At 52.5% G+C, this 26,393-nt stretch overlaps 1 protein-coding gene across 3 annotated transcripts in view; it reads right to left on the bottom strand.

Moving 5' to 3' along the window:
* ECE1 (endothelin converting enzyme 1) overlaps positions 1-26,393 on the bottom strand; it is an 80,222-nt gene that overhangs the window by 36,219 nt on the left and 17,610 nt on the right. For all 3 annotated transcript variants that reach the window (XM_027770587.1, XM_014586530.2, XM_006145180.3), the window contains 5 exons: positions 22,707-22,919; positions 8,877-8,998; positions 7,057-7,203; positions 5,862-5,927; positions 4,872-5,063 (listed from right to left, as the gene is read on the bottom strand). In XM_027770587.1, coding sequence (XP_027626388.1) covers positions 4,872-5,063; positions 5,862-5,927; positions 7,057-7,203; positions 8,877-8,998; positions 22,707-22,919 — 740 coding nt within the window. The remainder of the gene's footprint in view (positions 1-4,871; positions 5,064-5,861; positions 5,928-7,056; positions 7,204-8,876; positions 8,999-22,706; positions 22,920-26,393) is intronic.

Below are 26,393 nucleotides of genomic sequence, written 5' to 3'. Positions count from 1 at the left end.
TCCTGCTATTTTTAGTGGGCAGCTTTACAAAGTGCAACCTTTTCTGCAGGACCACATATACTGTGTTACAGCCAACATGCCCGTATGCGTCCGTCGCTTAGATGGGAATCTGCCATTTAGGAAGCATCCCATTATAAGCATTACGGTCACTGCTCCAGGTCTCCCAAGAGCAGCCCTGGAGCTGTCCAATTCCAAATTCTGTTCTCTGCTCTCTTGACAAAGGGCAGAATGTATGCCAAATCAAGGAAGTGAGAGAGACATTACACATGGCCTTCGTACATGAAAGTCCATCGATAACGTAAAATCAACCTACAACTTGCTGGTAAACACCTAGAAGCACCGTAAGGCCCGTCACATAACACACTGAATCTGTGGACGGTACAGAGACTTCCCCGAGCCCACGTAATAAACTCGTGGCTGTGCAGGTCTAAGACTTGGGTTCACTCATGTCTCTGGGTGTCAAAGGGCAGCTTGGCTGTTGGACTAGGGCCTCAAAGGGCAAGTGAGACTGTGAAGAGGGCAGGCCCCCATCGCAGTGCTGTGCTGGTAAGCTGTTAACAACTGGCTCCGGGTGGGGGTTGATCTCCACACCAGCACAGAGCTGGGAAGAGCTGTGTACTGGGCTCCAGCACCCCCGCCAGCCTGGGAGAGCGCTGGGCTGCGAGTGAGCAGGCCTGGACCAGAGTCCCCAGCAGGAACCAGCCTTGGGCCTTTGAGCCATTCCCTCTCCTTTCTCTTAAATAGGACAGCATCTCCCCTCCCAAGCTGACTGCCCTGGACCTCCTGATGGGGTTGCTCAAGACCTCTGAGTTTCTTTTCTTCCTAGCTTATCCCATCTGCCTTTTCTTCCTTGTAGGAGGCGCTCAGGCAGGCCGTCTCAGGGCTACATTTTTTTTTAAAGAATTATTTACTTGGGACCAGCAGATGGTTACGTCACTGGACTCCCACGTAGTTGACTGTGTTTCAAGTCCCAGACCTGGCAGCTTAAAACTCATGGGACCAGCAGTTGGTGTAATGGCTGTGTCTCTGGATTCCTATGTAGTCGACCACGTTTCGAGTCCTGGACCCAGTGGCTTAAACTCACGCTGGGTGTGCGTGCCCAAGATCCCAAGAGGAGAATGAAGGAGAAGGGATTGTGGCGTGGCCATCTCTTCCTGGGGGGTGATTTCTCGTTTTCTGTCTCTGTCTTTCTGGCAAGTGCACATGCCCTATAGGAAAAACCTCTCAAAAAAAAAGAAAAAGTCAAATGAATTCAATGTGGTGAAAAGAGGAAAATAATTTAAAATTTTCTATAGAGCATGTGGGCTCACCAGAGAGAGATATTGAGAGAGAAAGAGAAAGTGAGAAAGCAAGTCGCCAGGTCAGGGACTTGAACCATGCTCGGACATGTGGGAATCCAGTGCCCCAATCACCATGCCACTTACTGGCCCTAACTTTTCATTTAATTGGCAAAGGGTGTAGGCACAGCCAGAGAGAGAGAAAGAAACAGAGAAGAGAGAGAGGGAGAAAGGACCCCAATGGGGCCTGGTCACGCTGCAATCCCCTCTCCTCCGTTTCTCCGTCCTGGCAGGATTGGGGGCATGCACGTAGTTGTGCCCGCTGTGTAGGGCTAACCTTTTTTATTACTGTGGCTATAAAATTTGGAGGTAAGCTCGTGGAGATCTTCAAATAGGGTTTGGCAGTTGAGCTGCGTGATCGCATGACCTGCTGGCAAAGACCCTGGGAGAGCTGGAAGTTTCTAGAACGTCATGGAGCACACAGTTAATGAGGGCTGCATGAACTGCAGGTGGCAGGGACTCGCTGAGCTAGGCACAGATCTCAGATGAGACACCCTGTGTGTGAGCAGCACAGCCATACCCCTTTAGAGAGAGCAGGTGTCCCACACAGGACGTTCCCACACCTCTGAGATAAGGAGGTGTGTGAAGAATGCCAGGATTTTCACATTTTCAGTCCCTATCGCTTTGGCGAACGCCTAACTTAAGCACATGTGGCCAGAGCCATTGCCATGGAGACGGCTGTTTGAAACAACTAGGATGTTCCACGTGTGACTCAGCCCTCTGGGACACACTGATGAGCTCTGTTTTCCACTCCCACAGCCAAGGAGCACTGCTGGTAACCAACCAGCCAACTTAAGTCGACTTGAAAAGTGGGAGAGAAGAGGAAGATGCTTTCAGGCTTTATCTTGGCTGGAGAAATGAAGGCAGGGGATAGGGCCTCTGTCTCAAACAGCCTAGGGAGGGGAAGTCCTAGAAGGGCTGAGCAGGCTGCAGCTCCCACAGAAACAATGCAACTGCCTGGTTCCTGGCTCTGGTTCAGACACGGCCAGGGGAGCGGTGCGTATTCTGGTGGGACTAGCCTCGAACCACGCTGTGAAGCCTGAAGCGCCTTTCTCCAAGACAGCCGGAGTATGGGGAGAAACCATGCTACCAGATATCAGGGCATAAGACAATCCCCGTCCCAGGGTGGCATGAATCACATTGGTTTAGTGCTGGGGACTCAGGCAACGTGGCCAATAACAAAGGAGCAACACTGGCAACAATGCCGACTGCAGTTTGCTACGCTTATGCTGTGCATTTTAGCTCACAAAATGAAACTACAATTTGTCTCCCCTTATCCTCTCCCAGCCCCCTGGGCAGGCCAGAGATTCTCACCCCAGACGGCAGCTTCAGAGGGTCCAGGATGTCTTCAAGCACTCGAGAGAACTTTTTTTTTTTTAATCTGCACAAATACCCATTTCTTCTGGGAGATAGTCCAGTTCTGATCTGTTCTCAAAAGACTCTGTGACTTAAAGAAGCCGTCCCTGGAGAGGGCAGGGGCGGCACCTCACTTGTCTCTGGGCTCTGGAACACAGCAGGTGTGTGTGCGTGAGTAAGCCCCCTTGCGCAAGGAAGGAAGCCAGGGCTCGAACAGGGGGGCGGTGTGACTTGCCCATGGTGGAGCTGGGCTGGAGCAGTCCTCTGACCTTAGGCCCAGGGTCTGCACTCTCCAGGCTGCCGCCTCTGCCCAAATCCTCCACCTTGGCAGCTGCGTGCAGGGAGTGAGGACAAGCCCTTCCTTTCCTGCTTGGGAGAAGAGAGCACACGCAATGGTGACAGGATACCTGGGGAAGAAGCTGGTAGCCATGCCGCGCCGATGTGCCCAGGGCTCTGGTGCCCTCTCTGCCACTCTTGGCATAGAAAGCTGGCATCATGGCCACTGTGGGGGCTGAGGGACTGCTGGGCCCGCTCAGGCTGGGAACTGGGTAGCTGGAGCAAGCCCAATTATGCTGCACAAGCAGCGTCTCCCTTGACCTCCGGGCCTCAGAGTGGAAAAACAGTGCCAGATGGTGCCCAACACAGGCCGCTGATCTCCGTAACAACCCACTTGGCACCACGCACCCTGATGCCAGGCCTCTGCCGTCTGTGTGGGCCACACCTCTGCCTGGGACCCCCAGTCAGCCTGGCCAATATCACCCAACATTAGACTCAGCTTCCCTAACTCCTCACCCCTTCTTCCTCGGTTCCCAGGGCCCTGCTTCTTCTGCCCAAAGCACTATGCTTGGGATTATTTCCTAGCTGGTATGCCCGATTAGCACACTAAGAGCAAGGCCCTGAGGTTAGTGTAGTGTTTAAGAGAGCCGTTTTCTACATAGTCAACCACAGTTCAAATCCCGGCCCTGGTGGCTTGAGAAAGACGCTAGGCGTGTGCGCAAGTATTTGTGTGTGCCCTAAATCCTGACTGCAAGGGGGAATGGGGAAGAGGAACTGCAGTGGGACCACACCCTGTGGGGGTGCTGCTCTCTATGGTGGGAGCACGTGCCTTCCGGCAAACAGAAGAAACAAAATAAAGCAAAACCCCAAGGTGGCCCCGCGTGCGCTTGTCAGAGCAGCAGAGTAAGATAACTGGGAGGAGACCCAGTATTCATCCTGATAGGAGCAGCAAATGAGCCCAACTTGGATGGGCAAGCGGAACTTGACTGGCCAGAGGGCGGAGAAGGGACCCTCTACATTTTGGGAGAGCCCAGCCCCTGGGCCTCCTTCCCAGGCGAGCAGGCCTAGCCAATCATCTTTGGAGATAGCAAGAAACAGAAAGGGGCTGGCAGGTAGCGTGGTGGTTGGGGTGTTGGATTCCCACATGGCTGAATGTGGTTTGAGTCCTGGACCTGGAGGCTTGCTTTCTCACTGTCTCTCTCTCTCTCTCTCTGGTCAAATTAAAAAATAATAACAATGATAAATAAAATTGAATAATTCATTAAAAAACATAAACAGGAAGGCTGGCAGGAGCCACTCTGTGACCCCTGGGGCCCAGGACAGGGCTGGACAGCCAAACCCAACAGATTAGGAAGAAGGGACCAGTAGACCTTTGACTCTGGACCCTCGAGGCTCAGGCAGCCACCAGGGGGCAGCCTTTGGCAGAGGCTGAACTACCAGGGCATACCAGACTTGTGGTGGTCACAGCAGTTACAGAGCTGACTGCAGATCCCCACTGTACCTCCAGGGCATTGCCAGGGGGCCATTTCCTCTGCCCTTAGGAACCTCTGAACCCCAAACCTCCTGACTCAGAAGAGGGAGGGTGAGGACAGAATCCACACCTCACAGGTAGTACAAGCTCACTCCGGCCCAGCTCCACGTGCTTGGAGCCTGAAGACCCCTGTCCATGTCGGCTGTCACTGTCGTGGCCACAGGGCCTTCTGGAAAGCAGCCTGGTGCAGGGCAGACACTACTATGTGGCCTTTGGCGCGTCTCTTCACCATCTGTAAACTGGGCCCAACAACACCTCTTGTTCTACGCGTATTTCAAGGGTCTCTTGCAGGGCGTGTGAAACCCCCAGCCCAGCCCCCTGCCTGCAGCCCAGCGGCTGTCCCTGGCTCTAGGCGGAGGGCGTCAAGGTACCTGCAGCTCGGCCGCAGTCACTTTGTGGTAGATGAGCTCCTCGTCCCGGCGCTTCTCCTGGGGGATCGTGATGTTGGCCAGCGCCGTCTCAAAGTCCAGGATCTGCTGCATCTGCGGCCGAATGGCTTCCTCGTCCCCCCCGCCCAGCAGCTTCCCCAGCTGGACCATGTAGTTCAGGTATCCAGTCAGCACCTGTGGGGCCCAGCACCCCCAAACTCAGCGGTGGACAAGGGTAGGGCAGGGAGGGGCAGGGCCAGCTGCAGTTCTGCTCACCCTGCCCTGCCGCGGTTCGTGGTTGCGCATCTTCCCGAGTGGCTAGTCAAGGCCTGCTCACCTCCCTACCAGGCTTCCAGCCCTGCGGGATGAGGGCCATGCCGATCTCATTCACAGCCACCTACCAGCAGCGGGCACTCAGGGGCGCTGGGGCGCTACAGGAGGGTGGAATGATCGGGCAGATGAGGGCACCTCAGGTGAGGTCTCCCCAGAGGTGCCCTGACAGGCAGGTGGGGGGGCAGGGTGCGGGCTCTGGAGCAGGTGGGTCTGGATGTGCACATCAGCCTCACCACCGACTGGCTGTGTGACCTTGAGCAGGCCGCTCAGCATCTCTGAGCCTTATTCCCTCCTCAGTAAAATAACCCCACGTGACAGATGAGGTGAGGCTCAGGGAGTGCAGGACTGCAGGGTAAGGGAAGCTGGGTGAGGTGTGTGGAGGCCGGTGCCCAGCTGTTGTGCTCTCTCTGCCTCTGCAGACTGGGGACTAATGACAGCTGCTTCCTGCCCCTCATGTCCACAATGCTTGACTGTGGTTTAGCCAGCCTGGGGGTGCCCTCCCTGGCCAGGGACAGCTTCTTGCCCATAGGTAAGGGATACCTCTGGGCTCCTCTGGCTCCAGAGACCTTCCCGTGTGTGTGGGGGTGCAGACACTGAAGGGGGAGAATCCTCTGGGGGCGGGGTGGGGTGGGAGCCGCTGTCTCAGAAGGGGGAACTCACCTTTTCGTTTTCAGTTTTGTTCAGGTAATAGTCTCTTGAGGGTAAGCCCAGGCCAGACTGGTCAACCTAGAGAGAGAGGCAGGCCTGAGGGAAGCACCTGGTGGGTGTGGGTGTGGCCCCCACACATGCCCTGGGGTGACTCTGAGGCCCAAGGCATCAGAGGGGCAGCCCTGGCCCTGGTAGGAGCAGGAGCTGGTGGCTCAAGTGACCCCAGGGTGAGCTCATTCAGGGAGAGGACAGAAACCTTCCCGCCCACACCGTCCAGCTGCAGGGATTCTGGCCCTTTCCAATGGGCTGACCGCCACCTCCTCTTGTAGCATGCCCAGCCTTGGCAAAGCCTGTGCCACCATACACTCCCCAAGGCTGCAGAGCACACGTCAGTGGGAACCCTTGCCCAGCCACTTAGTCTCTGATCCTCGGAGCCCTCTTCTGGAGAAGAGGGGCAACTACAGCCAGCTTCCAGAGCTGGAGTAAATTCAATTGTGCCTATGGGGGGGAAAGGCCTCCTATTTTTAAACAGCTTGATAAACTATGGTCTGCTTTAGTCTCCTGCACAGTTGGAATTTCAGGGGCTCATGCCGCCAGTAAAGGGCTTGCTGAATGCAAGGCAGGTAGGGAAGGGTGACACCTGGATGTACCTAGGCATTACAGCCAACTGGATTGACAAGGAAACTGCATCTCAGAGAGGTTGAGGCACTTGTACGAGATCACACAGTGAGTGAACGGCAGAGCTGGGCTGGGACTCAGCCTCGTGACCGCCAGCCTGGGTTTCAGGCTTCTGCCTCTGAGGCTAGAGCGGACTCGTGCTGGGCATCCCTAGGTGCTGACCCTCAGGCTGCGGCAGGCTCTGGCTGGGAGGGAGTTGGGCTCAGCGCCATTCCAAGCAGACTGGGAGGCAGGGAGATCTCGAAGTGGCTCCAGCTGTGTCCAGAAGTTGGTGTCACTCCTGGGGTCCACAGTGGCCAATGAGACCCCAAACTGCAGTGACTGATCTACCCAAGAGTGGCAGCCTGCTCTTTCATAGTTTCTTGCCCACACAAATTTCACTGCTTGGGGCTTCCAAAACTAATGCAAGCTCAGAAGCCAGAAGCCTGCAGCCCCACCCAGGGTGAGGTCCTCCACCCAGCACTTGCAAAACTCCAAAGAGGAAGAGGTCGCACTCTGCTTCTCTTCCGGAGGTTTCGGGCTGGCTCACCTGGATCACATTGCTGTTGGAGTTCTTGGAGTCGGCGCTGACGTACACAGAGAAGAAGGGTGAGGTGCGGTAGTGGGCAGTGACCGCCTGCAGGGTGTCCTGGAAGTTGTCCTTCGCCCAGGGGCCTGTGATGTTCCAGCCCCCGAGCTGTGCAGAGAGAGTGGACAGGGGAGGTGATGAGGGTAGGGAGACCTGGATGCGAATTCGAGTTCTGCAGCTGATTTGCTCTGTGAGTGGCCTCCCTGGGCCTCAAGACCAAGTGAAAAGGGATGGTCTGTAGGGGGGCTTCTGATCCCTCACGGATGGAGCAGAGTTAACCTAGACGAGCAAGACAGGAAGCCACATGCTGGCCGCTCCTACGTGGCTGGGACGGGAATGAGGAGGCTTCTCCAGAACGCTGTTGACTTTTGGATATTAAATTAAGTGAATGGAGGGGCCAGTTCCATAGTGAAGTGAGTGGAGGAAGACAGATCTCACATGGCTGACCAGGGTTTAAGTCTCAGCCCTGACCCCTTGAAAAAACATGCCAGGTGCACATGTGTATGCCTAGTTCCCTGACGGGGAAGAGAATTGAAAGAAAAAGGACTGCAGTGTGACCAGACTCCATCGCAGGGGAGCTCTGCATGCCAGCCTGTGCACCACCCTCTGACATAAAAAAATAAAATAAAAATTATGTGAATGTAATTCCTCTTAAAACATAAATTCAACTGTACCTATAGAGAAAAAGCCTTCATTTTTTTCCTCTTTTTTTTAAAAGAGAGATTTTTGCTATAGGGTGCATGTACTCACTGGAAAGACAGAGACAGAGAGACAGAAAGTAAGAAATCCTCCCTAGGGGGGATGGCTATGCTGCAATCCCTTCCATTCTCCTTTCAGGATTTGGGGCATGCATGCACATGTGCCTGGTGTGAATTTTAAGTTGCCAGGTCTAGGACTTGAACTGTGGTCAGTCATGTGGGAGTCCAGTGACATAATCGCTACACCACCTGCTGGGCCTAGCTCCATATTTTTTAAAAGGTTGATAGGTTGTGGTCTTTCTCAACTCTAGGATTTAAAAAAAAAACAAAAACAAAAACACCTCTGGTCTCCCTGGCTTGGCACATGCTGACACATGCATCTGTCCTGAGGAGGGATGGTATGGTCCCCAGTGCCTATAGCCACAACCTTCTGTGATATGTCCCCTGAGCCGAGCCAGGAGGCAGAGCCCTCAGGGAGCCAAGAGCAGCCAGAAAGCTGCACTGCCAGGTCTGTCTGTGCCTGGCAACCCAGCCAGCCTCAGGCAGCCCCCCTTGGGGTCCACCCAAGGCCCACTGGGAGATGCCCAGGAAGAAAGACTCCTTCCTCTGCTTGGGAGTAAGGGCTCAGTGGGGCCCTCCTCACAGGGAGGGCTCTGGGTCTGTTCTGAGCCCCTGCTGGTCTTTCTGGAATATGCACGTACCCCTCCACACACCCAAGCACATCCTTGGAGGAAGAGGAAGCGGCAATGTGGAGAACATTTTCCCTGTAAAGTGGCCCTGTCCCACACAAGATACATAGACATAAACACCTACAGATGACAGGCATCCCCAACAGATTCCAACACCCCACACAGGTACAGGCCCAACAGCTCGCTCACACTGAGATGGGGAAGCGTCTGTGCACACATATACACTTGCACACTCAGGCAGCCTTAACACGTGCAGCAGTGCAGATAAGTTCACCAGTCCAGCTGGGCGCGGTGGCTGGAGGTGAGAACAGGCCGGTACTGACGCTGGGGTGGAAGTGGAGAGGGCACAGGTGTCATGGGCAGGAGGCTCGGCAGACACGACCAAGGGACCCACCTTCTCAATTAACTCCATCAGGGGTGTGGCCCTGAGCTCCTCGATCCTGGTTTCGTTCATACAGGCACGATAGTACACCTGGGCCTTCTTCTCTGCCTCGCTCACGCTGGCCGTGGAGTTTTCTAGAGCCACAAGAGACAGCAGCATTTGCAACGTGCCCCCCATTTGCCCACTGGGTGACCCTGGCTGATTCCTTCTTCCTGAAGCCTCAGGGTTCTCAGCTGTAAAATGGAGCTATGACGTCTGCCAGTGTGATGAGGGATGAGGTCTCTGCCTTCCGTGCACGGGCTGCCGGGCAGAGCCTGGCAAACCGGGAGCACTTGGATTCTAGCTGATTGCAGGCAAGAAGGGTGCCCCATGCTTTTCCTGTCTGCCAACTGGGTTCAGACGTGTCCCTGGGCTGGCAGCATGGGCTCACCCAGCAGGCTGACATGCAGCACGAACTCCCCCATCTGGTGCAAGGGGCAGAGATCAGTGTTGGTTTCCAGCTCCCAGATGATCTTACTGGTACAAAGGCTAGAGCTGGATGGCAGCTTCAAAGGCCTCATTCATTATGAGTCTACTTTCCACTCTTCCTCGGAGGGGCTGGGCATTTTCACCAGACCTCCAGTCGATGACCCTAACGGCCATTTTCCACTGCCCCCGTCTCCTGCAGGCAGCAGCCCTACTCTGCAAGGGCGTCTCAGATCTTACCCTGCACACTCTGGCGACTGTTCCCCTTCTCCCTCTCCTCTGTGTCCTGTCACGACACATGCTGAAGGCAATATTGCTGCGTGTGCAACGTTCCCTTCAGCACCCAGGGAAGGGTCCACAAAGGACCTACTGTGTACTGGGGCTCCTAAGCGAGCTTCTTAGTCTCAGAACCCTGCTCCAGACCACACTGAGTTCCCAACCCCCTCAGTTCTGTTGGTTCTACCGGCTCCCTCCCTGGGGAACTTCGCACTGCTCTGGCCACTTTTCCTCATTTTATACTTATGTCTTTGGGGTCTGGAAACCCCTTCCTCGGCTTCCTTCGAAGATCTCCTAAAGCCCACCTCCTCCACTGAACGGATGTGAGATGCTTACACTCCATCTTGCCATGCAAGCTCTGGCGATGCAAAAGATGCCATCTCTGCTCCCCTGGAGCTTCTGCATAGGACACGGTTAAAGACTGACTCAAGGGCCAGCTCCGGGGCACAGCAGTTACGGGCTACTCAAGAAGCCAGATCCCACGGTGACCTTGGTTGGAACCCCTGGCCTGGTCAGCCTGAACTGTGTCAGGCAAACACACAAGTGCCCAAGTTCTGTGGGCTGGAGGGTGCGGACTAGACCAAGACTAGACCCTGTGGAGGGTGCTCATCTCTCTTGTTCTCATGTGCATGTGCACTATCATGAATTAAGAGGAAAAAACGGCCTTTGAGCCTTTCAGAGGCCATGTTTCTACAAAGCTTCTTCCAGACATTCATTCCTAAAGTCCTTCACCATTTTGGACCCCTGCAAAAGCCAGGCCCTGGGCTGGCACTAAGGTGTACAGACATAGGTGAGATCTGCTCCCTGCTCCAAGGAGCTCACGGGCTAGTGGTGGACACAGCCATACAAAGAAATGATCCCAAGACACAAATGTGCTCTGAATGATGCAAATGGTTGCAAAACACAGAGAAGTCATTCCCTTGTTGGTGGGATGGCCTTGGGGGGCTTGCAGTGAGAGCAGGGAGCGCTTTTTTTTTTTTTTCCCGAGAGGTTTTCGCTATAGGGCACATGTGCTCGCTAGAAAGACAGGGAGAGACAGAGAGACAGAAAGCGAGAAATCACCCCCCAGGGGGGATGGCCATGCTGCAATCCCTTCTCCTCCATTCTCCTCTCAGGATCTTGGACACGCATGCACATGCGCCCGGTGTGGGTTTTAAGTCACCAGGTCTGGGACGCGAACCGCGGTAGACTACGTGGGAGTCCAGCGACATAGCCATTACGCTAACTGCTGGTCCCAAAGAGTGGGGAGCTCTTGAGGAGGCCAAAGAATCTGAGCTGGTTCTCAGGGGTGAAAAGTTGTTCACCAGGTAGAAAGAAGTGTGGGAAAAGGACAGGGCTGGGGGAGCAGGACAGTGTGGGGACAAGCAAGGATGCTTAAAGGGGAGAAAAAAACCCACTTGGCACAGTGGCTTAGTGGGAAGAGCACAAGTCATGCCCTGGCCAGTCTTTGGTCAGCTTTCCCAGTTCTGCCCCGGAAAGCTCCTGGCATCCCCAACCCCACATGTGTACTATAATTAACACCATGGTTTTCACTGGGCAGAGAGCATCAAGCCCTGGACTTGTTGAAGTCAGGTGAGAGACCTAGTAAGGGGTGGGACCAGCCTGGGGCGGGTTTGAAGGGAGATACAGAGACAGGAGAACCCCTTGAGCAAGAGCTAGGGTGAGGCTTCTGGAGGGTACGAACAGCCTTGCAGATTGGAGCTGCCATGCTTCCGCACCAGAAACACCGGCCCGTCTCCCAGGTCTGATGGGAGAGGGTAAAGAGGCCTCTGGAAGGGGAGGGTGGCACTGGTGTGAGCTGGGGCTGCTCCCAGCTCCTCAACTCAGGAAGCAGAATATCCACTCCCCTTGTCTCTATGGCAACGCTTCCAGCCACTAGGCTCTCGGGACGATAAGCAGAACCAACCGTGCTTGCTGGCCTCCAAGCAGCGTCTCGCGCTCCACATCTGGCTCTGGCCGTGACCCTGAAATGCCAGGGCCGGCAGTGGGGGGATGCTCTGGGTGCTCTGGTCCATGAGCAGCCTGGTCTCTTCCTCCCCCAGTGCCCCAAGGCCACTGAGATTAAGAGGCCCGAATAAAGGCTCCCAGAACAGCCTGGCTGTACGCATTACAGCCAGTTCTGAGTTCAACGGCCCCTCAGACCCCCTTCCCTGACACCTGTCCCCAGACTCAGATCATCCCCAGGAAGGACACAGAATGCCTCCTTTGCTGACAGGCTGTTTCCGACGGAGTTGAAACTTCCTTCCCCCACGCTCACTGGCTGTGCAGCGTGTATGCAGTCCTACTGCTTGGCGGCTGCCGGGCGGGATGGGGGGCGGGCAACACAGACATGGACTGGCCATGTGAGCCTGCAGCCTGCTCAGTGCGGTGCACCCGAGCACACGCGGGGTGGGGGGGAATGCCACTGAGAAGTCCAGGAGGCCTAGAGAGAGGATGGGGGACAAGCCAGGGAGGTCAGCCTGAGAAAGTCTCGCTTGGGTTTTCACTGAAGGATGAGCTCAATGTGGAGTACAAGTGAAGGCTGTGCTTTGGCTGCTTCGCCCCCGTGCCACGTCTTAGCCATCTCTGAAACCCCGGAACCTGCACTGGGCAGGCACGGCGTGGGCCCTCAGCAGCGTGTACTGAGATACAGCTCAGCGTCTGCTTTCAGTGAAGGTCACTGTGTCTGGGGGAGGAGGAGGCTGGGGCCCTACCCAGCACTGACTTGGAGAGGCAAAGAGGCAGGGGGAGGGGGTGTAGCGGGTGCTCTTGCTGCCTCTGCACGGGTCTCACTGCGTTTCCACTGCCAGTGGGGCCAGGGCGGCAGCTGGGGAAGGTAAAGTTCCTTCTCCCTCAGGTTCTGAACCCACAGGACAAACTACAGCAAACTCCCACCTTCTCAGGGGGCATCTGCTACCTTGCCTTTCAAGCTCCAGGGGATAAGCGCCCAAGAAAGCTGGTCAGAGAGGAGACTACTGCAATAGACTAGCCAAGCAAAGATGGAGGATGGCCAGGGCGACAGCAGAGGTGACAAGGAGCATATGGAATGCAAGAGGAAGAAGAGTGAAGAATGATGCCAAGTTTCCTTGGCCTGAGCAAAAATATTGCTAGTGGCTGGGACGTGGAGGCCTGGGAACAAGGGGCAGCCCAGGAAAAAGGGAAGATAGTCACAATCCTTGGCTTCCTTCAGAGTCATTACCACTTGAAACGTCTAGATTCTGACTTTTTTTCTTTTTTTTTATGCCAGAGGGTGCATGCCAGAGAGAGTGAGCCCCCGCCAAGGGGGCCTGTCATGCCACGATCCCCTTTGCTCCATTCCTCCTTCCCATCAGGATCCTGGGCACATGTGACCATGCAGCTGACTTGTTTTTTAGGCCACTGGGGCCAGGACTGGAACTGTGGTCAGCCATGTAGAATCCCCCTTCCCATAGCACTTAACCACTGTACTACAGGGCCACTCCAGGTTCAGACTTTTTTTGGGGGTGGGGGGAGAGAAGCTTTTTGCACAACTGCCCAGCGTGAATTTAAGCCACCGGGTCTGGGATTCAAAACATGGTTGACTACATGGGAGTCCAGCGACGTAGCCATTATGCCAACTGCTGGTCCCCAGACTGTTTTTCAAAAACAAAACAAAACAAAAACCCAGGAGGGATTGCCATACCGCAATCCCCTCTCTTCCACTCTCCTCCTGCGATCCTGGGCATGCATGCATATGTGCCCAGTGTGTGCTTGGCATGAGCTCCAAGCCTCCAGATCCGAGACTTGAACTGCAGCGGGCCACATAGGGGTTCAGCAATGCAACCCTTATGCCATCTGCTGGGCTCCCAGAAAAACACGAAAACCAAAACCAAGGTTCAGACCTTTTAAATGTAAGGTCTCTATTAGACATCCAAGTGGAACCCTGGCCTGGGCGTTTACAGAGTCACCTTGAACTGTGTGGTCCAAACAGGCGCTGGGGAGTAGATTCCTCAAAGTTGCCCAAAGGGCCCTATTCCATGTGTTATTAACAGCAGCCACACCGGCCCCAGGGATTTGTTCTTGGGGGTCTTCTGCTGACTGCATGTTTAGAGGACATGGGCAGATACACCGAGTACCTGTGGTAGGACGTCACGCAGTGGGAGGATGAACAGAGAGCGAGGTGGCTGGGCCTGGCCCTCCCAGCCCGCCTCCTGTCTCCCCCTTCATGCTCACAGGGCCGCCACGCTCACTGCTCCTCCTGCCTCAGTGTCAGAGGGTCTGTGCTCTCACTTCACTCAAGTGCCTGCTTGGATGCTCCTGCTCAGAAGGCCCCCCTTCCTGACCTCTGGGGCCACCATGGCCTCTCCCCTCTCCAGCCCTGCAGCCTACTTAATTTTGTTTGAGGCCTTACTCATCACAACCTTGTTGCTCATTTCGTAGCTCACCGTCTGCCTGCGGGAGTTCGCTTCCATAGGAACAGATGGCTTTACTCCTTACAAGACCCCAGCACCTGGCAATGCCTGGTGCACGTAAGAGCGCGAGATGGAAAGGTCACGTGAACGGGTCCCCTCTCCAGCCCTGCAACCTACTTAATTTTGTTTGAGGCCTTACTCATCACAACCTTGTTGCTCATTTCGTAGCTCACCGTCTGCCTGCGGGAGTTCGCTTCCATAGGAACAGATGGCTTTACTCCTTACAAGACCCCAGCACCTGGCAATGCCTGGTGCACGTAAGAGCGCGAGATGGAAAGGTCACGTGAACGGGCAAGGGAATGGCATGCCCTGGGGACGCACTCAGCCCGGGGTGGAGGCTTGGTTTCAAAGTGGCATTAGCCACAAACTTTCCCATTAGGAAAAAACTTGGTCTCCTTTAAAACCCCTGCTATGTTCACTTCCCAGAAGCAGATTCCGTGGGGGCAAAGAAGAAACCAACAGCCAACAGGAGGGGGTGGCTCCTGGCACTGAGCTGGGAGACCTCAGGAGAGGTGGCACCTCCAGGGTCCCGGCACTACGGAAATCGCTTGGCAGGTTAGGCCAGACAGGCTCCCACTGTCTGGGCACACTTCCTTCCTTCCCACAACCCGGACTTGCAGAAACTTCCTCAGTCCCTTCCCAAAAGTCCAGAGAGGAAAAACAGCACATTTAATCGGCCTCGTTCTTCCTCTGGGAGTTTTTATTGGAACACCCTGCCCCGCGTCACTCCTCGGGAGGAAACGAGCGCCCAGGCGGGCAGAGCTGCGGCCAGGCAGGCGTGGGGCGGGGTGGCTGGAAATTCCGCAGCCCACCGTGCTGCAGCGGGACCAGCTAGCCCGGAGCAAGTGGGGCCCTGACTGACATCAGGGTAGCACCCGTGTTTGTTTTAGATAACGGCAGACTCAGTTTGGGCAGTCGCCGGCCTCAGGAGCCCTGTCCTGTGAGAGAACACAGAGCTGATCAAGGAGGCGACTTGTTCTGCAGAAGTACAAAAATGATGGCAGTGTCATCACCACTCGCTGCAGCCCAGGCCACGTGCTGAGCTCACAGCGTCGTGCCAAGAGCCTGAGGTGGACACCAGCATCCTGTCGCAGAGAGGAGAAAAACGAGGCCCGGGGAGGTACAGGAACTTGCCTGCAGAGGTGGCGCTAACAGCAACGTGCTGGAATTGGAACTTGGGCATTCCTAAGCTGCCCTGAGAATGCAGACAGCTTCCTCGGTGTGTGGGTGTGGCTGTGTGAGTGCATCTCGTCATAACAGTTCCCACAAGTGACTGTTACTAGTATCACGCCCAACTTATAGGCAAGAGGTGGAGTAGCTTGTCTGAGGTTACGCAAGTAAGTGGCTGAGGCCAGGATGGGAGCCCAGACGTTCTGCTTTCCTGTTCCATCCAGTAAGTGTGCTCACAAGTGAGCCTGCAGCAGTCTAGCTGCCCCCAGGAAGTCCTGGACACCCTCTCTCATCCTTGAATCAATCATCACCAATCAGTCAAACCACTTAAACATTCCCACTGCTGCAGATAGACTGGACAGAAAGTGTCAGATGCAAATCCTGTCTTTAGAGGGCTGCCCCCAATCTGCACAGGAAGAGGCAACCAAGTTAAACTATAAACACTGGAAAAACATGCTAAAGACAAATATGGGAGATGCCACAGGGTGACGCGATTAACTGTCATACCTCTGGCATGGACACATTAAATGCTGTTGGAATAGTTTGTGTGCATTTCTCACGGAGACCAGTGTCAGAGGCAGAAGACAGGGAGACTGCTCACCCTTCCTTTGTGGAATCTGTGTTGCTTGCGTTTTCACAAGCACATTATTTTTTTGGTATGCATTCATCTTATAGTATAAGATACAGCGAATGTGACAAGCACGCACAATGTAATCGTAGCTCAAGCTCCAAATGGCCCTTTTGTAGCCATGGAAGACGGAGAAAAGCAGGTTTAGAAAAGCCTGGGAGGGTTGGAAGGTGTGAGGCAGCCACTTCAAATGGGATAAGCTCAGCTAAAGGCACAGGTGGAAAGCCTATGGCAAGGCCGAGGCTAAGGGGTTGTAGGCCTGGCTGCTTCCTTTCCCTGATGAAGTGAGGCCACACCCCTGTCTCCCCCAAGTCTGTGAGGACATCAAGGTGGCTGCTTGGGGGAGTGGCATCTATGACTCTTGCAGCTGAGGTCATCCCGTTTCAGCCGAGATCACCCCATTTCAGCCAGTAGGCTGCATGGACACACCATGGGGGCCTCTTGTCTAGAGCATGTAGCGGGCTACAGACCTGCCTGGGTTTCCCTTTCCTTGAGGAATCAGGGTGCATTCACCTGTCAGAAACATGCAGGTTGTTCAGGGTCACATGGCAAGTGGATGGCTGTGCTGATCTGCTTGGCCAGCTGATATGATCCTCACTGGCACTCTGAACGTCCCCTCTCCTCCGTGCACCCTGCTCGCCCTGGTGCCCCTGAGCTCCAGCTCCTTTCTGAGGCCTGCTGGCTTGATCTCTGCTTTGGAAACGGAGCTGCGACCAGGCTGTCCTCAAGGCCAAGAATGCACTGGCCCACACGCCTGCTTTATTTTATTTTATTTTATTTTTTTGCTGGTCCCTGATTAATTTATTTTTAATTGATAATAACAACTACACTTATTTATGGAGCATAGTGCGCTTTTTCACTACCTGAATACAATGTATAACAGTCAAACCAAGATGATTAGCATACCCATCATCTCAAATATTTGCCATTACTTCGTGTTGGAAACATTCAAAATTCCCTCTTTTAACTAATTGGAAGTGTAATAGATTATTGTTAACTGCAGTTACCTACTGAGTGATGGAGCAAGGACACTTATTCCCCTGATCTAGCTGTAACCCTGTGTTCACTAACTAGTATTTGTCTCTGTTCCACCTGTAGCCTTTAGTAACCATTCTATTCCCTACTTCATTAGTTTCCAAATGAGTGGGAACACGTTGCATTTCTCTTCTTATGCCTGGTTATTTCACTTAACAAAACATTTTCCAGGTTTGTCTATGTTGCTACAAGTAATTGGATCTCATTCTTTCTAATGACGGGATAGTATTCCACTGTGTATAAGAACCACATTTTCTTTATCCATCCGTCTATTGGTGGACACAGGTTGATTTCATTCCTTGGTTACTGAGTCATCCTTTGATAATCATGGGAGTGCAAATATCACTTTGGTAAAGTGATATTCCCTCCTTTAGATGCAGGCCTAATAGTGGGATTTCTGAATCCTATGGATGCTCCGTTTTTAGTTTATTGATGAACTCTTTATTGTTTTTCATAATAGTTGTACTAATTTACATTTTGCTCACAGTGCAAAAAGGATCCTCTTTTAGGCCAACCAGTGGCATAGTGGCTAAGGCAGCTGAATCCTTTATGGCCAACTGTATGCTTTGAATCCTGGCCCCTTGGCTTAAAAAATGCACTGGGCACTTGTGCGTGCATGCCCAAAATTCTGAGAACAGAGGAGGGATTGCAGCATAGCTGTCCCCCTAAGGGTTGCTTTCTCACTCCCCGCTCTTCTCTCCAAAGTGCACACACCCTGTACAAAAAAAAACAACAAAAGATGGAACCAGCAGTTAGCATTGCTGTCGCTGGACTCCCATGTAGTCAACTGCGGTTCAAGTCCTGGACCCGGTGGCTTCAACTCACGCCAGGTGCATGTGCGTGTGTGCTCAAGATCCCGAGAGAATGGAGGCGAAGGGATTGCAGCATGGCTATCCCCCCTGGGGGGGTGATTTCTCGCTTTCTGTCTCTCTGGCGAGAGTACGTACCCTGTAGCAAAAACCTCTCAAAAACAACAACAACAACAAAAGAGTCTTCTTTCTCTGTATCCTCACCAACATTTTTATTTGTTTTTTTGATTATAGCCATTCTAACTGAGGTGAGATGATGTCTTGCTGTGGTTTTGATTTGCAGTTCTCTAATAATCAGTGATGCTGAGCATTTTTTCGTATCATGTGTTGTTGGCTATTTTTATGCTTCTTTGGGGAAATACCTTTGTTATTGTTGTTGTTGTTTTTTTTTTTGAGAGGTTTTTGCTATAGAGCATGTGCACTCACCAGAAAGACAGAGAAAGACAAAGAGACAGAAAGCGAGAAATCACCCCCCCCACCCCCACCCAGGGGGAGGGCCACACCACAATTGCTTCTCCTCCATTCTCCTCTTGGGATCTTGGCAATGCACGCACACACGCCTGGCGTGAGTTTAAGCTGCCGGGTCTGGGATTTGAACCATGGTCGATTACATGAGAGTCCAGCGATACAGCCATTATGCCAACTGCGGGTCTTGGGAAATACCTTTTTACATAATTTGCTAATTTTTAAAATGGATTGTGTTTTGCTGCTGGGTTGTTTGTATGTTTTGATTATAACTTCCTGTTGGTTGTATAGTATGTAAATAGTCTCTCCCGCTCTATAGGTGGTCTTGTCACTATGTTAATTTTTTCTTTTGCTGTGTAGAAGCCTTTTAATTTGATATAATTCCATTTGTCTATTTTTTCATTTATTGCCTCTGTTCCTGAAGTCTTAACCAAAATGGCTTTTCCCAGACCAATCATGAAGCATTTCCTCTATTTTTTTTTCTAGTAGCTTTATATGGAGTCATCAGAGTCATGCTGCATTTTCACATAGAAAAAATGCCATGACTTTTCTTTTTCTTTTCTTTTTTTATATTACATTTAATGACATATGTCTTTACAATGTATTATATTTCTTTTTCCAGCATGATTACCATGCATATCAGTTAAGACTATCCACATCATCATCAAATAGCTTTTCATAATGTTTTCAGATTATTATTATTTATTCTCATTATTTTTTTTAAACATTTAATCACTATATATCATTTGGCTTGCAAAGAGCATTTACCCAACATGAAATACTTCTCGGACCAGTCCAGTCGAGAACACTGTACATGTTATCATCAACGGGTAATACACCATTTCTGTGCCCCACGAATGTCATGGCTATATTTGTTCTCTTGCTATCCTTCTCTATACTCTTCCTTTCTTCCCCACCCATTCCCATGCCTGTATTTTTTTGGGGAAGGAGAGATTTTTGCTATAGGGCGCGTGTGCTCTCCAGAAAAGACAGAGAGAGACAGAGAGACAGAAAGCAAGAAATCCCCCCTCGGGGGGGATGGCCATGCCACAATCCCTTCTCCTCCATTCTCCTCTTGGGATCCTGGGTATGCACGCACATGTGCCGGGCGTGAGTTTAAGCCACTGGGTCCGGGACTCGAACCATGGTCAACTATATGGGAGTCCAGCGACATAGCCATTATGCTAGCAGCTGGTCCCCTCATGCCTGCATTTTTGACACCCACTTACCTGCTGCTGCATTTCAGGCAACTCCAGGTATCAAGGTCCCCAGGTGAGGGGCCATTTCTAGACTAGTTCCCAGGAGTGAGCCTAGGCGGAGATGACCACAGCTACTGTGCCCATCAGACCTGGCCAGGGCTTGGCTTGCTCGTCTGGACAGTTCAGCCGTGCAGTCCTGGTAACTGCCTTCATAGCTCTCCTCTGAGCAGTGCTGCCCCAGGGTCTCTACACAGTGAATCAGACACGATAGGCTCAGTAGAGAAAGTATAAAGGTCCTGAGGCTCCATGGCTCTGCGTCCGAATCCCAGTTTCATCGTTTCCTGGGAGATAAATTTCCTTTGCACTTGTGAGTCTCAGCTGTAAAATGGGCATATTCAGTCTACTCTACGGGCTTCCCACAGGCATTTCCGTGAAATAATACAAGAAGCTCAGTGTGTCACAGGCATGTCCTGTACCTCCTTTCTCTGATAACTGTGGCGACATTAGTGCTTCTATATGAACTAAAATAAGCAATCATTATTATTTTCTTTAACTGCACAATTAATCCCCCCCCAGTTTTGTTATAGGGTGTATGTGTTTGCCAGAGATCAGAAAGAGAGGTAAATGAAGAAATCACCCCCAGGGGGATGGCCATGCCACAATCCTTTCTCCTCTAGTCTCCACTTGGGATTTTGGGTACACATGCACATGTGCCTGGCATGATTTCAATCCACTGAGTCTGGGACTTGAACCATGAAATCGGCCATGTAGGATCCAGCTGCCTTAACCTCCATGCTGCCTGCTGGTCCCCACGTGATGAGTAGCTGAGCTGAGCTAGCACACTGAGGCTGCCTGGCTTCGATACGGCAGTCTCATCCCCTGATACCACCAGACTGTGGACCCAGGGCCGAGGGCTTGACTGTAGGCTCTGTCTGTTCCACGCCCAGCTCAGAGCAGCCCCTACCCACGACGTGACCTTCAGGGCCAGGGCCCAGGACTGGAAGTCACCCCCCCAGAACCCTGACTCCTGGGAGGTGGAGTGGAGGAATGAACTGCTCTGGGCTCAGACCCAAGGTCTTCCTGACCAAACCAGCCCCATCCAGTAAGATTGGAACCCAGTGGCGCAACACCCAAGGGCCAGTTCTGGGCCGACCTGGGAGGTGAGAGGGCTGGGCTGCCTTCCTGCCCCATCCTGTCCCAGCACCAAGTGCTCCCCAGAGTGCGAGTCCCCCTCCATTCTTGACTAGAGGTGTGGCCTCGGCAGAGTTACTTAATTTCTCCGAGCCTCAGTTTCTGCATCTATAAAATGGGAATGCCCATCTCTAAGTCTCAGGGCTGTCGTGAGGATGGAGGAGGCAGTGGTTGTGAGGAGCCTGGTTCAGCTCTGGGCACATAGTGGCCCTTGACACATGTCGGCCTCTCCCTCCCCCCTTCAGCCTCTGTGTTCCCTGCAGCTTCTCTCTGACAAGGCAGGGAGGGAGCTGTACCTGCCACTGGCGTGGGGCAGGGGAGAGGTTCCAGCTCTGCCACCTACTAGCCTGTCTCGAGGACCTCACGGTTTCTCTGTCTATCAAACAGGGTGAATTATACCTTCTCGACTTCCGCCTCACAAGATCAAATGGATAGCATTGACAGAAAGCTCTGGAAACTGTAAGAGGCTGGGCAAGGACCCAGGGAGAAGTGCAGCAACGATGTCATCATGAACAGCAGCCACCCGATGTGCCAGGCCTGGACAAGGCGCTTTAAACGTTCTTTCCTATTTATAACAGTTTTCGTAACTCGGAGGAGGCATGGCTTCCACTGTACCGAGGGGAAGACAAGTCCAGAGAGGTCATGTCACTCACCCCAGATCTCGCGGTAAGTGGTAGAGTCAGGGCACGAGCCAAGGTCCTGGAGACTCTGGTAGAGTCAGCAGCCCACCTCTTACACAATGCTGCCCTGCGTGGTCTCTGCCGAGTCCCCGGCTGGGTCACCAGGCTCTGGGGCGGGGACGTCCCTGAGCCCCAGTCCCGCTACCACAGACACATTTGCCTGTTAGCTTCTGGCTCTGAAATGAAGGGTTGGGTCCCCTTTCAGAGGCACCGTTAAAAGCACAGACGGCAGGAGGTTTGCTGCTTCTGACCTACGAGGGTCCTTAGCCACCTGCCTACGTGCCCCTGCTCTGATCCTCAGGGAGACAAGCCCAGCTGGTGTGCCCATTCCCACTCTAACAGGCGCAGATGACCCACACTGAACGCCGTCTCTACCTCACCAGAGGGCTCTGTCCCCTTTCAGGTATCTTCTGTTTGAGTACCTAGAGGATTTTTTTTAAGAACTTAAGTATTTGTCAGAACTAAGTTCCCTCACTGACAGATGAGTGGACGGGTTTCCCATGACTGGGCCTGTCCCGGCACTGAGGGGCCCAAGGCAGGACAGCGATCAGCAGGACAGGGCCAAGGGGCTCAGCCGGCCTCTGTGGGACAGCACAGTGTCGTGATCTCACACTGGGGAAGGACCCCGATGCACAGGTGGCAACAGATAAACATTATGGGGACACGGCTGCAGAGATGAACGCGAGATTCTAATCTACAGGCAAAGCCACCAGCGGAGCCAGGTCCCCCAGAGACGCTGCAAGGCCTAAGGAGGTGCAAAGAGAACTGTGGTGGGATGGCTGAGGCCTGCTCCCCCCAAGGCTCTCTGATATCAACTGTTGTTAAAACTTTCATCGGGCCACGACCAGCAGTTGGCATAATGGCTATGTGGCTGGACTCCCATGTAGTCAACCGTGGTTCGAATCCCGGACCCAGTGGCTTAAACTCACGCCAGGCGCGTGTGCGTGCATGCCCAGGATCCCGAGAGAATGGAGGAGAAGGGACTGTGGCGTGGCCATCCCCCCTGGGGGGTGATTTCTCACTTTCTGTCTCTCTGTCTCTGTCTTTCTAGTGAGTGCACGCGCCCTATAGCAAAAACTTCTAAAACAAAGAACCTTTCACAATCAGAGTGGATTCGCCCTTCGTTCCTTTGGCTCACAACTTTCACAATGCAGCCAATACTGGCTGAAAAACTAAGCTGCAGCTAAAGTCACAAACGTAATGACATCAGCTACCCATTCTTGTGCACCTGCTGTGGGCCACACACTCCAGGCCACTGCTTCACACGTGTGCTCTCTGGTTCTCACAGTGCTGCGGCTTGGGTTTTGTTTGTCCCATTTCACAGATGAGGAAACTGAGGCCTGGAGAGGTAACATATGTGCAGGGCCACACAAGGCAGATGGTCGCAGCTGACTTCGCCTATTAGAAATCCGTGTCTTCCCCTCTGCCAAGCTCCTCCCTAACCAGGATGGCTGGGAGGCCCAGGTGCTGGTGCCCCTCTGTGGCCCACTATGGCTCTCCCCACTGGGTGCTTACCAAGGAGGTGCTTGATGATGGCTTGGTTATGTTCCCAGAGGTTGCTGAAGGTGCCCCAGCGTGAGTGGCCATCAGGCACAGGGTTGGCCTTGATCCAGCCACCGCAGGCATAGCTGAAAAAGTCTTGGCAAGGGTCCACCGTCGGGTCCATGGAGCTCAAGATGGAGCTGGTCACTGAGACGCAGGCCTCGCTCAGGCACACTGAGGGGGATCCTGGGGGGTCAAGGACAGGAAGCTGGTGGATGGTGGGCAGAAAGGAGGTGGGTGAGGGACAGAGCAGGTGGCCCGGGGCCCAGGGGTGATGTGGTCCATCCCAGCCCTGGCCAAATAGATTTGGAACTGGATGATTACTAGAGCTCTAAAGAGAATGATTTCAGTAAATTTATGATTTCTGGCGTGTAAAATAAGAACTCTGCCGAGTTGTTTAAAATCCTTTCTATGGCTTAAAAAGTGTCTGGAAGCCAAAGTGTTTCCTCTTAATCCATCTTTCATTCCACAAATACCCACTGACTCTTCATTACTCCCTGAAGCTCAACAAATGTATTCATTCACTGATGCATTCGTTTATTCAACGAAATGATTACTACCCTCTAGGTTCTTCACTGAGCAGTGTGGGAGGCGGCGGGGCCATGAAGGCACAGTCCTTTCCTTTGAGAGCTCATCATTTAGCTGGGGCACACACACTGTGTAAGAAAAGCCAAGGGAGGACAACAGGGGAATGTGTCCCTCCTTCCACAAAAGTAAACTGAGCATTCACTACGTCCCGCTGGACCATGCAGACAACCTGGTGCCGGGACCCAGGGAGCGGGGAGGGCCAGGGATCACAGAAGGGAGCTACGAGAGCTCATTCCTCCAGAGCACAGGCCGGAGAGCCGGCAGTCTCACCGAGTTCTCAAACAAAACAAAACTGGGCCAGCCGACGGCATGGAGGTCAAGACAGTTAGATCCCACATGGCTGACTGTGATTCGAGTCCTGGACCTTCACAATCTAAATGATGTATAGTGATTTCATGTATGAAAAAGACAACCCCATACACACACACACACACACACACACACACACATACATACATATATTTGTTGGGGCCAGATGATGGTACGTCTAACGCTGGGACTGGATCAAGGTGTGAAGACCCTGTCGAGGGTGTCTGTCTCTCTCTCTCATGGAAAATATAAATATATAAATAGTAAAATATTTAAGCTGTAAATATATAAACTTGGGTGAAAAATGAAAAAAAAAAGAAAAAAGAAAAAAAAGAAAAGCCATGTGTGTGCATGGCAAAATCAGGAGAGAATGGAGGAGAAGGGATTGTGGCACGGCCACTCCCACCCTGGTGGTGCTGTCTCACTTCTCTCCCTCTCTGTCTCTCTGGTGAATGTACATGCCCTGGAGCAAGTTAAACAAAAGCATCCTAAGAGACTGGGTTGCCAGACAAGGTTCTGGCAATGCCTGCCTCAAGGTTGGTCGATGAGCTCTGGTCAAGGGATCCGGCAGAGGGTGGCCTCTCTAGTGGCTAAGGCAGCAAGATGAGCCAGCCCTGCAGGACAGACGAGCACAGGCCCAGGCTGTGGACACGAGCCACCTGGCGATGGCAGGGACTCTGTACTGAGTGTGGCTCCTCAACACATTTAACACACATTCAGGATCCCATTTAACCCTGACTCGCAGAAACCAGATCAAGAGTGACAGCCCCGATTGAAGAGGAAACTGAGGCTCCAGTGAGCACGTGCGCAAGGTTATCAGCTGAGTGGGACAGCCGAGTGTGACGCCCGCTCTGTCCTGGCCCAGCAACACAGAGGCTGCATGTTTTTCGTTTTGTCTTTTCCTCCCTTTCAACCTCTTCGGTGGTTATTCAGAGTAGTGTAGCCCAGCTGGAGAGGCTGGATTTCCCGCTACACAGGGAGGCACTGAAGGACGGCAGACTGGAGACCGTTAGGCCTGGGTTCAAGCTTCCTACTTCCGTCCGAGGGGCATCATTCAAGGACCTCATCTCTCCAGACCTCAGTTTCTCCATCTTGAAATTAGGAAGAACAGCAAGACCAACTTCACAGCAATGATAAAATAATTTCTTGGGGCCAGCAGGTGGTGTAGTGGTTAGAGTGCTGGACTCTCAGATGGCCAACCATGCATGGGTCGAGTCCTGGACCTGGAGACTTGCTTTCTCACTTTCCCTCTCTCTTTCTTTCTCTAGTGAGTGCACATGCCCTATAGCAAATTAAAATAATAATAATTAATTAATTAAATTAATAATTTTTTTTGGAAAGGTTTTTGCTATAGGGTATGTGCACTTACCAGAAAGACAGAGAGAGACAGAGAGACAGAAAGTGAGGAGGGATGGCCACACCACAATCATTTCTCCTCCATTCTCCTCTAGGGATCTTGGGCATGCATGCACACATGCCCGGCGTGAGTTTAGGCCACCAGTTCTGGGACTCAAACCGTGGTTGACCACGTGGGAATCCAGTGACATAGCCAACTGCTAGTCCCAATAATTCTTAAAAAGAAAGAAAGAAAAGAATTGCATGGCTGGTCATGGGGCTCAGCTTCCACGAGTCTCAGGGTCTGATGTTCCTGGGCCATTGTTTAGAGAGCAGAAAAGACTGTCTCCACCTCACCCAGAAACCCAATGCCAGCCGGGGTGGCAGTGTGGCTTATTAACATCTGATGACAAACACAGTGTCCTTCAGGCTGACAAGGGGGCTCCACGGTGCCTCACAACAGCAGGAAAGTCAGGGTGACTTTATTCTGAGATAACTATACAACAATTAGAAAGTATTAAGCCATTATGTATGAAAATAGAGAAAGGAAATGGTAGAAGGGATGGTGCCATCCTAAATCTCTCTAGATTGGGCTGGCAGGTGGTGTGATGGTTAAGGGCACTCCCACATGGCCAGCCATGGTTCGAGTCCTGGACCTGGTGGCTTGCTTTCTCACTTCCCGTTTCTCTCTCTCTCTCTCACTCTGCTCCTCTCTGGTCAAATTAAAATAAATAAATAATTTAAAAAAATCTCTCTAGATTACATCATTTTAATCCACCCCTAACTAGAGGAATGTACCAGAATCTTTATGAGGGGTGGGAGTTGAGGAGAGGCTGTCCACATAGTTTGAAAGAGCCAGTTCACTATTACAGTATAACTTCATATCTGGGGAATGAACACCTATTTATTCTTATACACCAAATGCAGAACGTAAACCTGGGCGACATCTTGACTGCTGGAAACACCCAGAAAACAGGTTGTAAGGGAGGAATCCATAGGAAGTGAGATGCTCGAAATCCTCGTGTGTATGTGTGTCAGAGAGAGAGACAGAGAGACAGAGGCTGGTCAACTGATGAAGGGTTTTGTAGTTATCCATGACTTGGGATTAAAAACAAAAGATGGGACCAGAACGTGGTGTGGTGATTAAGGTTCTGGACTCCCACACGGTCAACTACAGTTCAAGTCCTGCACCTGGTAGCCTGAAAATCAAGCCGGGCACATGTGTATGTGTGCCCCAAATCCTAGAATAAAATGAAGAAGGACTGTCGTGTGGCCATCCTCCCTTGGGGGTGATTTCTCACTTTCTCTCAGTCTCTCTCTCTCTCCAGCAAGTGAATGCATACCCTATGGTAACAGCCTTAAAAAAAAAGAAAAGAAAGGAAGAAAGAAAGAAAAAGAAAAAGAAAGAAAGAAGGAAAGGAAGGAAGG

This window comes from Tupaia chinensis, unplaced genomic scaffold (assembly GCF_000334495.1).
Source record: "Tupaia chinensis unplaced genomic scaffold, TupChi_1.0 Scaffold000146_1, whole genome shotgun sequence".
NCBI lineage: Eukaryota > Metazoa > Chordata > Mammalia > Scandentia > Tupaiidae > Tupaia > Tupaia belangeri.
The sequence above is the reverse complement of the archived record's forward strand: the minus strand, read 5'-3'. Positions and strand labels throughout refer to the sequence as shown.